At 39.4% G+C, this 13,244-nt stretch overlaps 1 protein-coding gene across 1 annotated transcript in view; it reads left to right on the top strand.

The window, feature by feature from the left end:
• Positions 1 to 539: 539 nt before the first annotated feature.
• The window catches only part of MOXD1 (monooxygenase DBH like 1), a 104,559-nt gene continuing 91,854 nt past the window's right edge, over positions 540 to 13,244 (top strand). Inside the window, exon 1 of the mRNA XM_073627293.1 lies at positions 540 to 1,151. Coding sequence (XP_073483394.1) covers positions 843 to 1,151 — 309 coding nt within the window. The 5' untranslated portion in view covers positions 540 to 842. The remainder of the gene's footprint in view (positions 1,152 to 13,244) is intronic.

Genomic DNA, 13,244 nt, shown 5'->3' with positions numbered 1-13,244 from the left:
AGAAGCCTGACTAAAAAACTCCTAGTTAGTAAACTCTGCATCCTGGCATGTTGTTAGGAAACAAAACCATTGGATTTTACTCCTGCAATGCTGGGGATGAGCATTCAATGGTTTTCACATCCTAGCAAACAAGTCAGGATGTGGGGTTTGCTAACTAGTAGTTTTTTTAGTCAGGCTTCTGAGGGAACTCAAATGGCCTACAGGTAAAACAATAAATTGAATGATAATTTTACAGAGCTGCACAGATATTTAATATCTTCTGATGCCCTTTGACTACATAGGCTATTCTCTGGAAAAGATAAACTTAGCCTTTACAGTTTCAGTTTTTTGAGGTTTTAGATATAAATACTTTTTATTGCATTCATAACACATTTTTGGTTGCATTGCAGTATGTTATTTTACTTTGTTATATTATTTTTTATTTTTTTGTCCTGAGTCAAAGCTTCAATGTGTGTGATTTCTGAAATTCATATGCAGGTTTTCATCTCACCACGAGAGGGGGTAAAATGTCTTATAGATATAGAAAAAAGCTTATGCTTCTGCAGCTCTTAAGGTTTCTTTATTTTTTGGCACAGAGCAGTAATACAAAAGGGAACTTCTCTCTCACACAAAGACGAGTACCCACTTGTAACAGCATGCCAATAGCACTATACATCAAGACAGCATTGCCTCAGGCTAGTAAGGAACATAATTGACTGGCTAGAGCTTTAACTATGTTTATTTCTTTCTGATAGGGACAAACAGTGCAAGCTCACAGCACTCTCTTCCTGTAATCTTCAGAGAACACATTACTAAGCTAAGGCAGAGAGCATTAAGTAGTATAGTGAATGGGAAGGAGCTGAATGGTAAAATATTACAAACCTCTTATCCTACCTAACAGAGAGGAAAGAATCATGAAGATGCATATATACACAATTTTACTGCTATTTGTTACATCAGTGAACATGGATCTACTGACACATAGCCATAGTGCTGTTCTGGATGCCCAGGGTAAATATAAAATAAGTTGGACCCACAAGGACGGCATCATTACCTTTCTGCTTCAAGTGGAAACGTTGGGCTATGTTGGATTTGGATTTTCACCAAATGGAGCCATGGCATCTTCCGATATAGTTATTGGAGGGGTTTACAGAGGAAAGTCTTATTTCCAGGTATGCATTAAGCTTGCACATTTCATTTTAGATTTATCTTTTGTGTTGCTAAAGTCTTTATTTAACTGATATAATAGGTCTCCAAATGCTAGAGTTTTGTCATAACATTTAGAACTGTTATACATATGTAAAAATTCTATCCCGTTTCACTTATGCCTGAATATTTTTCTAACTGATGAATTTCACTTTCAGGAAATGAGAATGTAGCATCCCAATAAAATTAAGTGGTGTAAGATTTACTTTTTCAATTAATCTTTGATAAAGGGTATTTTATAACTAATGAGCAAATAGATCAGTATATAAATACAAAATGGTGCAAATAAATATAACAAGATTCATATAAATTAATCAATTCTAATGTCAAATGGAAATGTCAATAAACATTAATAATGAATAGTAATGTGTAAATGGATACATTTGTCTACGTTAGTTTAGAGTTCCTGTGAATATAAATCACAGAAAAATGATTGCAATGAATATTAATTATGCATATAATCATCAGTAGCAAATATTGATAAACTAATTGATCATTTTTAGGATATATCAGTAGTTTAAATGTGATAAGGCAACAAAAGTTGTATTGCAAAAGTTTTACAGTAATGTTTAAAATACAATGGAATTGTTTTATAGGTTTAGATTGCTTGCTTGTATAGTCACAGAAAAACGTGTTTTATATTTATATTGCTTTTAATTCTGAAATTGCTTAGTGTAAAATTTCATTTTGGGGTAGAGAAGGGAATAGATAAGACTCACTGGGGTTGATTTATTGAATGTTGAGAGTGCAAAATCTGGTGCAGCTCCTCATAGAAATCAATCAGCTTCCATGTTTTTGTCAAACATTGAACAAGCTGAAGTTAAAAGCTGATTGGCTACAATGCAAAACTGCATCGGATTTTGCATTCTCAACTCTTAGTATATCAACCCCAATGTTATTTATTTTTTTAATTTGACTTTGTTTTGTAGCGGAAATTTGACTCTATACTTCATGTCACAGAGACACTGTAGGAAGTAACAGGAAATCTCTCCAAAATGAGGAAATATCTCCTCCCGGATAATTATCACAAGAACAGGTTTATCCACTTTAAGATTTCCCTTTCCTGTTTCTATAGCAAGTCTAATATTTTAGATCTTCCATTACTTTCTATACCATTGACAATGCTCATTAGGAGAAATAAAGAGGATGAATCTCCCCAGCAGGAACACAGAAAACAGCAACTAAAACCTGGCAGAGGTTATAACTACAGCCTGATGTCATGTCACATTTTTAAAATATCCTAACTGAAAAGTTTGCTTGATTAATTGTTATGAAACAGCTCTTACTTGAATGTGCAAGTATTCCAGACAAATGTCTACATGTGCAAAGTAGTTTCATTAGACCAACCAATTTTTGGGCAAATAATGTTCAGTTTCAGGGAATATTGGGCAAGGATTAAAGTAGAATTCCACCTAAAGCCTAACTAGTCTTTAAAATGCTCCCTCCCCTATTCTAACACCAACACTTACGAACCTGTGTAAAAAAGGTGTATATACCTATTTTCAGCCCACTCTGGTCCAGTTACGTGATCTGGCTCCCTTGTGTCAGCCAGCAGCCGGTGCAGGGGAGAGAAAGTATTGCTGACAATGGCTGCACCATGGGAGCCTATGGGTGATGTCATCCGGCTTTCACAGCCATTGTTGGCGCTCTCTCCATTCCCCTGCAGCCACCATTGGCTGATATGGGGGAATTACATAACTGGAGTGGAGCAGGCTGAAAATAGGTAAGTATATACATCTTTTTTACACAGGTTAGTTAGTATAGATGTTTAGGGGGGGTGGGGATAATTTTTAAGGCTAGTTAAGATTTAGCTGGAATTCTTCTTTAAAGGAGCAACATTAAATAAAGTCAGGCCTACATACTGTATGCAATGTACACAGTCCTTGTACCCACAACTTACTCCATAATTACTAAATTATGTGTGAGAGACTCACTTAAATTAAAGCGGACCTTCAGTCATTTTTTCAACTTTCAATCTATTAAATTTTCTGCACTTGTTGTTTAACTTTTGATTGTAGAACATTTTTTTTCTGCCAGTAAATACCTTATACAGCCCACTTCCTGTTCCTTGTCTGGTCATTAGCCTAGGCATATGACATCATGCCCAGCTCTATCTCTTACTCTTGTGAGAGTTTGTCAGGAAGGGAGGGGGGATGAGTCATAAGAGGGCCAATGAAAGCTGCAGGTCTGCAGAGCTGGAGGCATGCCTCTGTGTGTCTGTGTAAATCCAGGAAGTGAACAGGCAGCAGCATCAGCTGCCCACAGTTAAAATGGTTGCAGCCACACTTAGTGGAGGGAGATTTCTGCTGCATATTTGGCAAGTACAGAATCACAGTATATATAAAATAATATGCAAAGTGGTTGGAGGGAAGCTTCAGAATGGCAAAGATGTTTTTATTACAAAATATGTGAGCAGACTGCAGTTCCTCTTTAATTTAACAGATCATTAAAAAAAGAAAATGAACATACACAGAGAACTATTATTTTGTCTGAGCCTACCTTGAAGAAGAACTTCATTAAAAAAGTTACAAATTACTCAGCGTGGAGCAACTATTGAGAAAAGAAAACATCTTGGTAATTACTATGTAGAGTATAGAGTGCATGCATCAATTCTATGTAAACACAGCACAGAGTGTGGCAATCAAAACAATGCAATGTACAACATAGTGTATGAGTGCAGAAGTAAAGAGCCCCTTACTTCCTAATCAGTGGGAGGAAAAATATTCTCCAGCATCAGCTGTGGGGGCATTTCCCTGAAATCAGTGGTCCATGGAAAGAAAGAATACCCTTGCATTAGTGAGAGTCAGAAAATGCCTTTGGTCCAAGGTAAGTGGGAGGAAAAATGCCTGGGAACAAAATATGAGAACATTTGTGTTCAGCGGGAGAGGAGAAGCTCGGTGATGACTAGTAGTGGGTGGGGGAGAGCAATAATGCCCATTTGGGGGTGGAAGGGTAAGAATATTGTCCAGTGTAATGTGGAGGAGAACATTAGTTCCCAGCGGGGGGGTGGAAGAGAACAATAGTGTTCACAGGAAGGTGGGGAGGATCAATAGTTCACAGTGGTGATGGGGGAAGACAAAAGTGTTCAGCAGGGGTGGGGATAACAGTAGTGCCCAAAGGGGTGGGGGTAAACATTGTTGTCTGTGGAAAAAACTTACCTTTTCCTGGAGTCTATTTCCAATGCTGTTGTTCTCTCTTCTCCTTCTGCTGTCGGGACTATACAAACTCTGTAGAGCATAACAAGAGTTATGGTGACTGACTCTTGGACACAGGACAGACATTCAGGACACTTGTATTGTGTTAAAATCCTGGCATAGTTCCACAGAGCCTAGGACAGTTGGAAGGTACAAAAGTGACCGATTCTCCTGAAAGTCATTTTCCATTGCTTCATTTACCTGAAGAAGCATGAAGTCTAAACTCTGTATAAGCTCCATATCAGTGTTTACATGGGGTTCGTGACCTGCTCCCTTCCCTCACATGTAAGGTTGCTACTTTTACTAGGAAAAAGCTTATGACCTTATGACCTCTTTGCTATTAATAACAGAGGCAACAAAGCAAATTTTACTAGCCAAGAGGCAGCTTTACTTGCATGAGCATGTTTGGGGCAGGCAATTGATCCAATAGGCCTGAGAACTGCAACTTAGGCAGAAAATGATAAAAGGAGAAAATTGCATGCTCCTTTGCAAATGCAGGTAACATTGGGGGAGCATAGGAATAGTGAGTGGGTGTGTATGTATGTGTTTAGCGGATGGGGAATATGTCACTTTTCCCTGACTAAGATGAAAAACTCTCTTTAAAAACCTTAAATTTCAACCAAAAAATGTAAATAAGCTAATTTTTTTTTTTAAATGAGTTTGGATAGAAGCTAAAGAAAAGCCATGCGTGGCCAAAATAGAAAAATGCACATAGAGTACATTTCATATCATTATTGTGATACCAAAATTATAACTATATTTATACTGTATTACTATAATATTATTCTTTATACTTGGTAATGCATTTTTTTAAATTATTCTTTATTCTTGGTAATTTATTACTTAGATATGGAGCATACATTTGACATTTCCTTGTAGCTGACACATGTCATAATTACAGGGAGCACATTGATAACTATGCTTTCAAAGACAATGTTGCCAGTGAGGGTGAATGCTAAACAGTATCCTGAGCACACATTGGTTATACTGTATATGCAAGAGGTTTCTAAAGTGTTGAGCTGATACACTATATTACCAAAAGTATTTGTGCTGCACTTGCTGCACAGAAGCGCATTTGTGAGGTCAGGCACTGATGTGGACAAGAAGGCCTGGCTCTCAGTCTCCGCTCTAATTCATCCCAAAGGTGTTCTATCAGGTGGAGGTCAAGTCAGGCCAGTCTAGTTTCTCCACCTCAAACTCACTCATCCATATCTTTATGGACCTTGCTTTGTGCACTGGTGCACAGTCATGTTTTAACAGGAAGGGGCTATCCCCAAACTGTACCCACAAATGGGAGAATGAAATTGTCCAAAATGTCTTGGCATGCTGACGCCTTAAGATTGCACAAAGCAAGGTCCATAAAGACATGGATGAGTGAGTTTGAGATGGAAGAACTTAACTGGCCTGCACATGGCCCTGACCTCAACCCAATAGAACACCTCTGGGATGAATTAGAGTGGAGACTGCAAGCCAAGCCTTCTCGTCCTACATCAGTGCCTGACCTTACAAATGTGCAGATGAATATCAGTCTAATTACAAAGTCAATACTATATGTTATCTAAAGGTTGATGGCTTCATATTATTTTAGATTGTTATTTTTTTAATCATATCAAATTTACTTGCAAACATTATTTTTTGTCACATGTTTAGATGCAAGTTTATGCCATAACTACAGTAATCTGCTACCATTCAGCTCTGCAAGTTTGTGTAAAAGAAAATGTCTGCTTATGCAAGTTATTGTTCCGATATGTCCAGTGCTTGTAAATGATTCATTATTGCTTACATATGGAGCTATTATTTTCCAAAAAATATTCAGGTTACCTTGAACAATGTTCCTCTGTTTTAGCTTAGGAACACAGTTCCAGGGATAATTCAGTTGTATTCTTCCATGTAAAGTTACCCAAAGCTGTAAAATGTCAGCTACTTGATCCAGCCAAATCGGACAACAATCTAATGTGTATCAGTCCTCCTTCCAGATGCCTTGGGCTTGTTAGAAAATCTTTCCTGATTGCAACTGCTCCCCCTTCAAATAAGTGATGCCAGGATACCCTACCCGCAATGCTCTCCTTCTCCCCTCTCTATTTACATAAACTTGCTAGGTTGGCAGAAATAACCCAGTTAATGAAGTGCTTTCAGTACTGATAAGATATCCTTTCTTCACTTTGGTCAAATGTGCTATTTGTTTAAGATTTATAATATGTATGGATAGTCTTAAAAAATGTTGGGATTACTCTGGCTTTATATGTATCCTAATGTAAAGGTGGCCATACACAATAGACATTAGATACTGGTTGGGCATTGAAAGATCCACTTTTTATGAGTAATAATTTTTTGCAAACAGCTGTACAAGAACATGCATGTGGGGGAATGATTGCATGGTCATAGGACCTAATATATATATATATATATATATATATATATATATATATATATATATATATATATATTTTTTTTTTTTTTTACTTTCTGTGCTTTCTATAAAATAGATGTTTGGTTTTCAGAGCTTATTATCACACCTCTCTCCAGCACTCCTTGTTCTTCTCTCTCCACAGAGAGAGAGTCTGCTATGTGGTCTAGTACAGTGGTATATTTTGGTTTTGTGCTGCCCTAGGCAAGACTGAAATTGGGCGCCCCCCCTCCCCCAATCTAAATTTGTCCAACCCCAGCCACGATATACCATTTTTGTTTCAGGGTCTGATGATAAAGCTGTATTAGTTCGCCGTGAACAGCTGCGGCTTCCTCATCAAACCCTGAGACATGATTCGTCCAAGTGCCACATATTACTACTGTAGGCCCTAGTAGCCAAGAAAGGTTTGTTACTACTGTGTGGTTTATGTCATGACTGCTGAGGTGCAATGAGCCCAGGTCCCGTACCATAACATTTTATAGCCAACTTTTAAAACCTTACCCCTTCTTCCCATCCAATAAAACCACTTACAACCATTAATGTTGGAAAGGGCAAGGCCACAGCTTTTATTAACTTGAACATATAACATCAAACATTTCAACAGTGCCAGTCACAGTTGCACTGTGAGCACACAATTCCAAATGGGGAAAGGGAGATGACTGAGGGGCCTGTCCTTACCATAAGTGCCGGACCGGCCGTCTATCTCCCAATTAACATCAAGGGCATACCTATTACAGCCATGTTTGCTGGCATGGTCACCAAAAACCGCAGCAAGCTGTGACATACCAACCATAATTAGGGCGGGAGGGTGGGCAGCTCTTACCAAATCTTCTTCCGAAAAGACCCAGTATCCCCTGGGGCGCCACACTAGTGAGCTCAGGCCCAACCCCGTCCCGTCTTAGCACCAATCCCCAGTGACCCCATAGTCACTTTACTCCGCCCTGGCCATGCCCCCATCAGTCAGGGCTCTCTTTCCCAAGGGGTTCAAGAGGCCTACATTATGTTTAAAGTTTGGTTCAATGAATGAGACAGTCAAAATATTTGAGTTTGGGCATGCATTGCAGAGAGTGATAATATTACACATTATACAGTGCATACAAATTTCTATTCCAAAATGATAATCAGGGATTTTCACTGTAAGAAAAGATGCATACTGAAAATATAATTACTTGTGTTAAGAACAATGACAAAGGTAAAGCTTGAAGGATCAGTGATTAAATATAAAATACAAGATACATGGATCATTAATGTTGAGATGAAAGACTTGGCAAACCAAAAGGCTGCTTGAAAGCAATGAGCTATTGTTGTTATAGGGACTTCAGTTGACTGTTTTATCTTTAATGTTTCAGTAAAGTAAAAGAAATATAGAAAGCCAGAAAACTGGTTTCTTGATCAGTGCTTTTCCCAGTCAATATAGTACTTGGAACAAGATTAACAGGGGCACTAATTTATATATGAACAGCAAAGTGACATAGTGAGGTGGTATATTTAACATTGCCTGGAACTAATAAGATGCAGTGCCTTAAAAAAGTATTCATACCCCTTGAAATTTTCCACATTTTGTCATGTTACAACCAAAAACGTAAATGTATTTTATTGGGTTTTTAATGATAGACCAACACAAAGTGACACATAATTGTGAAGTGGAAAGAAAATGATAAATGATTTTCAAAATTTTTTACCAATAAATATCTGAAAAGTGTAGCGTGCATTTGTATTCAGCCCCCATTACACTAATGCCCCTAGCTAAAATCTAGGTGAACCAATTGCCTTCAGAAGTCACCTAATTAGTAAATAGAGTCTGCCTGTGTGTAATTTAATCTCAGTATAAATACAGCTGTTCTGTGACGCCCTCAGAGGTTTGTTAGAGAACCTTAGTGAACAAACAGCATCATGGAGGCTAATGAACACACCTGATAGATCAGGGATAAAGTTGCAGAGAAGTTTAAAACAGGGTTAGATTATAAAAAAAATCTCAAGCTTTAAACATGTCACGGAGCACTGTTCAATCCATCATCTGAAAATGGAAAGAGTATGGCACAACTGCAAACCTACCAAGACATGGCCGTCCACCTAAACTGACAGTCCAGGCAAGGAGAGCATTAATCAGAGAAGCAGCCAAGAGGCCCATGGTAACTCTGGAGGAGCTGCAGAGATCCACAGCTCAGGTGGTAGAATCTGTCCAATGGACAACTATTAGTCATGCACTCCACAAATCTGGCCTTTATGGAAGAGTGGCAAGAAGAAAGCCATTGTTGAAAGAAAGCCATAAGAAGTCCCGTTTGCAGTTTGCGAAAAGGCATGTGGGGGACAAAGCAAGCAAGTGGAAGAAGGTGCTCTGGTCAGATGAGACCAAAATTGAACTTGTTGACCTAAAATCAAAACTCTATGTATGGCGGAAAACTAACACTGTACATCACCCTGAACACACCGTCCTAACTGTGAAACATGGTGGTGGCAGTATCATGTTGTGGGGATGATTTTCTTCAGCAGGGACAGGGAAGCTGGTCAGAGTTGATGAGAAAATGGATGGAGCCAAATAAAGGGCAATATTAGAAGAAAACATTTTAGAGACTACAAAAAACTTGAAAATGGGACAGAGGTTTACCTTCCAGCAGGACAACGACCCTAAACATACTGCCAGAGCTACAATGGAATCATTTAGATCAAAGCATATTCATGTGTTAGAATGGCCCAGTCAAAGTTCAGACCTAAATCCAATTGAGAATCTGTGGCAAGACTTGAAAATTGCTGTTCACAGACGCTCTCCATCCAATCTGACAGAGCTTGAGCTATTTTACAAAGAAGAATGGGTAAAAATGTAATTTTCTAGATGTAGAGACATCCCCAAAAAGACGTGCAGCTATAATTGCAGAGAAAGGTGGTTCTACAAAGTATTGACTCAGGGAGGCTGAATACAACTGCACCCAACACTTTTCACATATTTATTTGTAAAAAAAATTGAAAACAATTTATCATTTTCCTTCCACTTCACAATTATGTGCCACTTTGTATAGGTCTGTCACATAAAATCCCAATAAAGCACATTTACGTTTTTGGTTGTAACATGACAAAGTGTGGAAAATTTCAAGGGGTATGAATACTTTTGCAAGGCACTGTAAGTTTTTAGATTTAATGGAGCCATCCATTTTCAATGTTCAAAAATTTATTGAGGCTGGGTTCACACTGCAGCATGGAGCGGCTCACAGCAGGGGTCCAGTGCATCCCCATTCACTGTTTCAGGTCCCATTTCAGCCGAATTTTTGGATGAATTCAGACCTAAAATGGACCAGAAGACTCACAGGATTCCTGTGCAATTCACACCGGAGTCGCTCCAGAGATGTGTGAACCAGCTGCATAGGGAGCCAGTCACAATCTCCTGACATGAGAACTGGATGCGGAGAAACCCATATCCAATTTGCACTAGTGTGAACACAGCCTGAGAAATTCTTCTGCATAAAAATATTATTACACATTTGCCAGCTGCCCAGTCACCTTAATGCATAATGAAATCATTAAAAGTAAACTGGTATAAAAAGAAATACCACCATTCCACAGTCCAGATTTGACAGAGATCAGCAAAGCTTAATATGCCATGAATTGGTCTCATCAATTTCAGTTGAGGCAAGCAGTTAACTATGGATGTGGGTGATGCTGAGAAGGTGGACACGGCCACCTCATGGAGTTTATTGTACAGCATCTGTGTTACATTGAGTGTTTGTCAGTACAGACCTACTTTAAAGTTATGATAATAGCTGGGTAAATTTGTTCTAAATCTACAGCCTAAAACCCAGAGCTAATAGTCACTGACTGATGTTATAATGGGTCATATTAACCCTCAGTGTCACCAGAATTTAGTTTTGGCTCTGCTTTGATATTGAGCCCCAACAACAGGAGCCCCCACAAGGATTTTGCCCCATGCTTCTAGGTAATATCCAAATCAACATGCAAAAATATATGAAAACAGCAGAACAGACAACATTCAGATAGGGTCCTAACATTGAAACAAATCAGGGCAGGCAACAGAGGCTAACAAGCCAATGCCAGTGGATGGGCCAAGATCAAAACCAAAAGAATGATCACCTGACAAAGTACTAAAGCAACATTTTTTGCTCAAGCTATCGATCCAGTTTACAAAACAATGATAATTCTTACTCCTGTAATGTTGCAGTTCTGCTTGAAAGGTACATGCATTACATTCTATATTTCCACCAGATGGTATACATAGATGCCTAGGAACAGCATGCCTGGGCCATTCATATGGATACAGAGACTGGAACCATCAATGGGAAAAGAGGACAGGTGAGGTATACAAGAGGCTCTACATCCTTAGAGTAGTGCAACCTATCACTAGTTTTAGTGAAGGTAAAATTTTGGTCACTCCCCGGTTTTACCAGTATTAGTGTAATGGTCTTCCTTTGGCTGTAGCAGTGCTAGAGTAGTTGTCATTGTTTGACTGTGGTAGGGGGTATGGATAGTCTAAAGTAACAGTCACTCTTTGGCTTTTGGGGTACTTTTCATTTTTTGGTTGTTATTTCCTGATTATTGCCAAAGTTGTGCTGTGACTGCAGCTGCAGCAATTTGTTGGCCGCATAATTTAGGGCCAGCTCACATCAAAACTCGGTGCCAGATACCCGTGTTCCATGCACATTTCCTGCACTACATTCAAAACACACTGTACTAACAATCTGCAGCAGGTGACACAATGTTAACCTAATGACACCCCTAACACAGATCACAAATGCAGTGCGTTTTCCTGCACCGTATCTCATGGTACAGTAGTACTATGCAATCCAGTTGCTGTGCATTTTGTAAAGTAGTGCATGAACTACGTTTGATGTGGTCCGGTGTGATTTCAGCTCATTCAAATGAATGGGCTGAATGTGCACTTTACCCAGATTGAATGTGAATTGCACAGGAATGCACTGTGCATTCCTTTATGATTCATGATGTGAACTGGCCCTAGGTCAACCCTGTGGCCAGGCTCTGAGTGCATTAAGGAACAATCCTTTTGTTGAGTAGTAGTCATCATGCATAGTGTACAGTTGTGCTTCTGGTATCAAGCAGTGGTCCTTTTCCCTGCCTAATTTAATTACTTGGTCACTCCCTCCAACACTGTTTCCTGGATTATACCACCACCTCTCGTCTTCCTCTTCTATCAGGTCACATGACAGAGGACAGGGCCTGCAAAAAATCATACACTTTGAGCTAAACAAGGAGCTTCTGGAGATTTGGCATTTCTATGTGGCTTAGAGCACTACAGGATTAATCAAGCACATTGTTACTGTATGTAATTTAATATGGGAAATGAAGAGTGCAGCACTGGCCAGGAAGTGATCACTAGACCAACAGATCACCAGCTACTCTTGCAGCTGATCTTTTTCCCAGGACTAACTTAGCCTAGGTTCAAATCTGTGCAGATGGTTCACACTGTGGGTCCACACCTGTTCCCGCAGGTGCAACCACTCGCACAGAAAAATGCAGGAGATGTGTGTGGGTGGCATTAATCTTAATGGCATGCCGCAAGCACTGGAAATCACTCCCACACTGGACACCGCACTGCACTTGCAGTTCCTGTGCTGGCTGTGATTCTAAAAATGGAGCAGGGACATTCTGCTTGCATTTCAGGAGACACGGCAGCCCATTCAAATGGGGTGCTGTGCCTGAGCAAAACGTGAACCAGACTTTACTGTTCTTTGTTCACACTGTGTCTCTGACTTTGCTACCTCAGTCTGCTTTAAAGCAGAACTTCACCTAAAAACAGAAGTACTACTTTTCCTCATCTTCCTCCCTCCTTACTACTTTTGGATGTTTTTATTATTTTGAGCAGATACTTATTTCTGAAAGGTACTCACTCCACTTCTGCTCAGATCTCCTAGGTGATCCAAGCGGAGGTTCGGCACACTCTCATCCACAACCATCTGGGACAAGTCTCAGGTCCCAGGAGGCTGTGGGACCACTGCATTGGCAATGGGAAGCCAGCTGTGAAGCACCAGAAAGTCACAGCCTGCTTTCCACATCCAAGATGGTGGTGTAGAACTGACCTTGATGAAGGCAACACTGGATCCCTGGACTACTAATTGCATGTTTATTAAAAGTCATCAGCTACAGTATTTGTAGCTGCTGATTTTTTTCCACAGCAAAGTTCCTCTTTAGGAATTTGCATTAAGCATTGATACATATTAAGTTATCATAAAGCAGGATATGTTACATTTTTAATCATATGTTACCCTCTTATGTGTTTAATTTTATGGAGGGGCTTCCCTACTGTTAAGAGTACAGAACTACAATTTTAGCTCTCCCCCTCTATGGCAGAGGATCCTTCTTTGGTATCACATGCTACAGCACAAAAGGGCTTACATTTGTACATAAATTTACCCTAATCAGTCTCAGTTCATTGCAATTTCGACCTTATCCTAACTACACTATTTAAACAGGGTTGGTTTTAGATTTCAATC

This window comes from Aquarana catesbeiana, linkage group LG04, assembly GCF_042186555.1.
Source record: "Aquarana catesbeiana isolate 2022-GZ linkage group LG04, ASM4218655v1, whole genome shotgun sequence".
Taxonomy (NCBI): domain Eukaryota; kingdom Metazoa; phylum Chordata; class Amphibia; order Anura; family Ranidae; genus Aquarana; species Aquarana catesbeiana.
The sequence above is the reverse complement of the archived record's forward strand: the minus strand, read 5'-3'. Positions and strand labels throughout refer to the sequence as shown.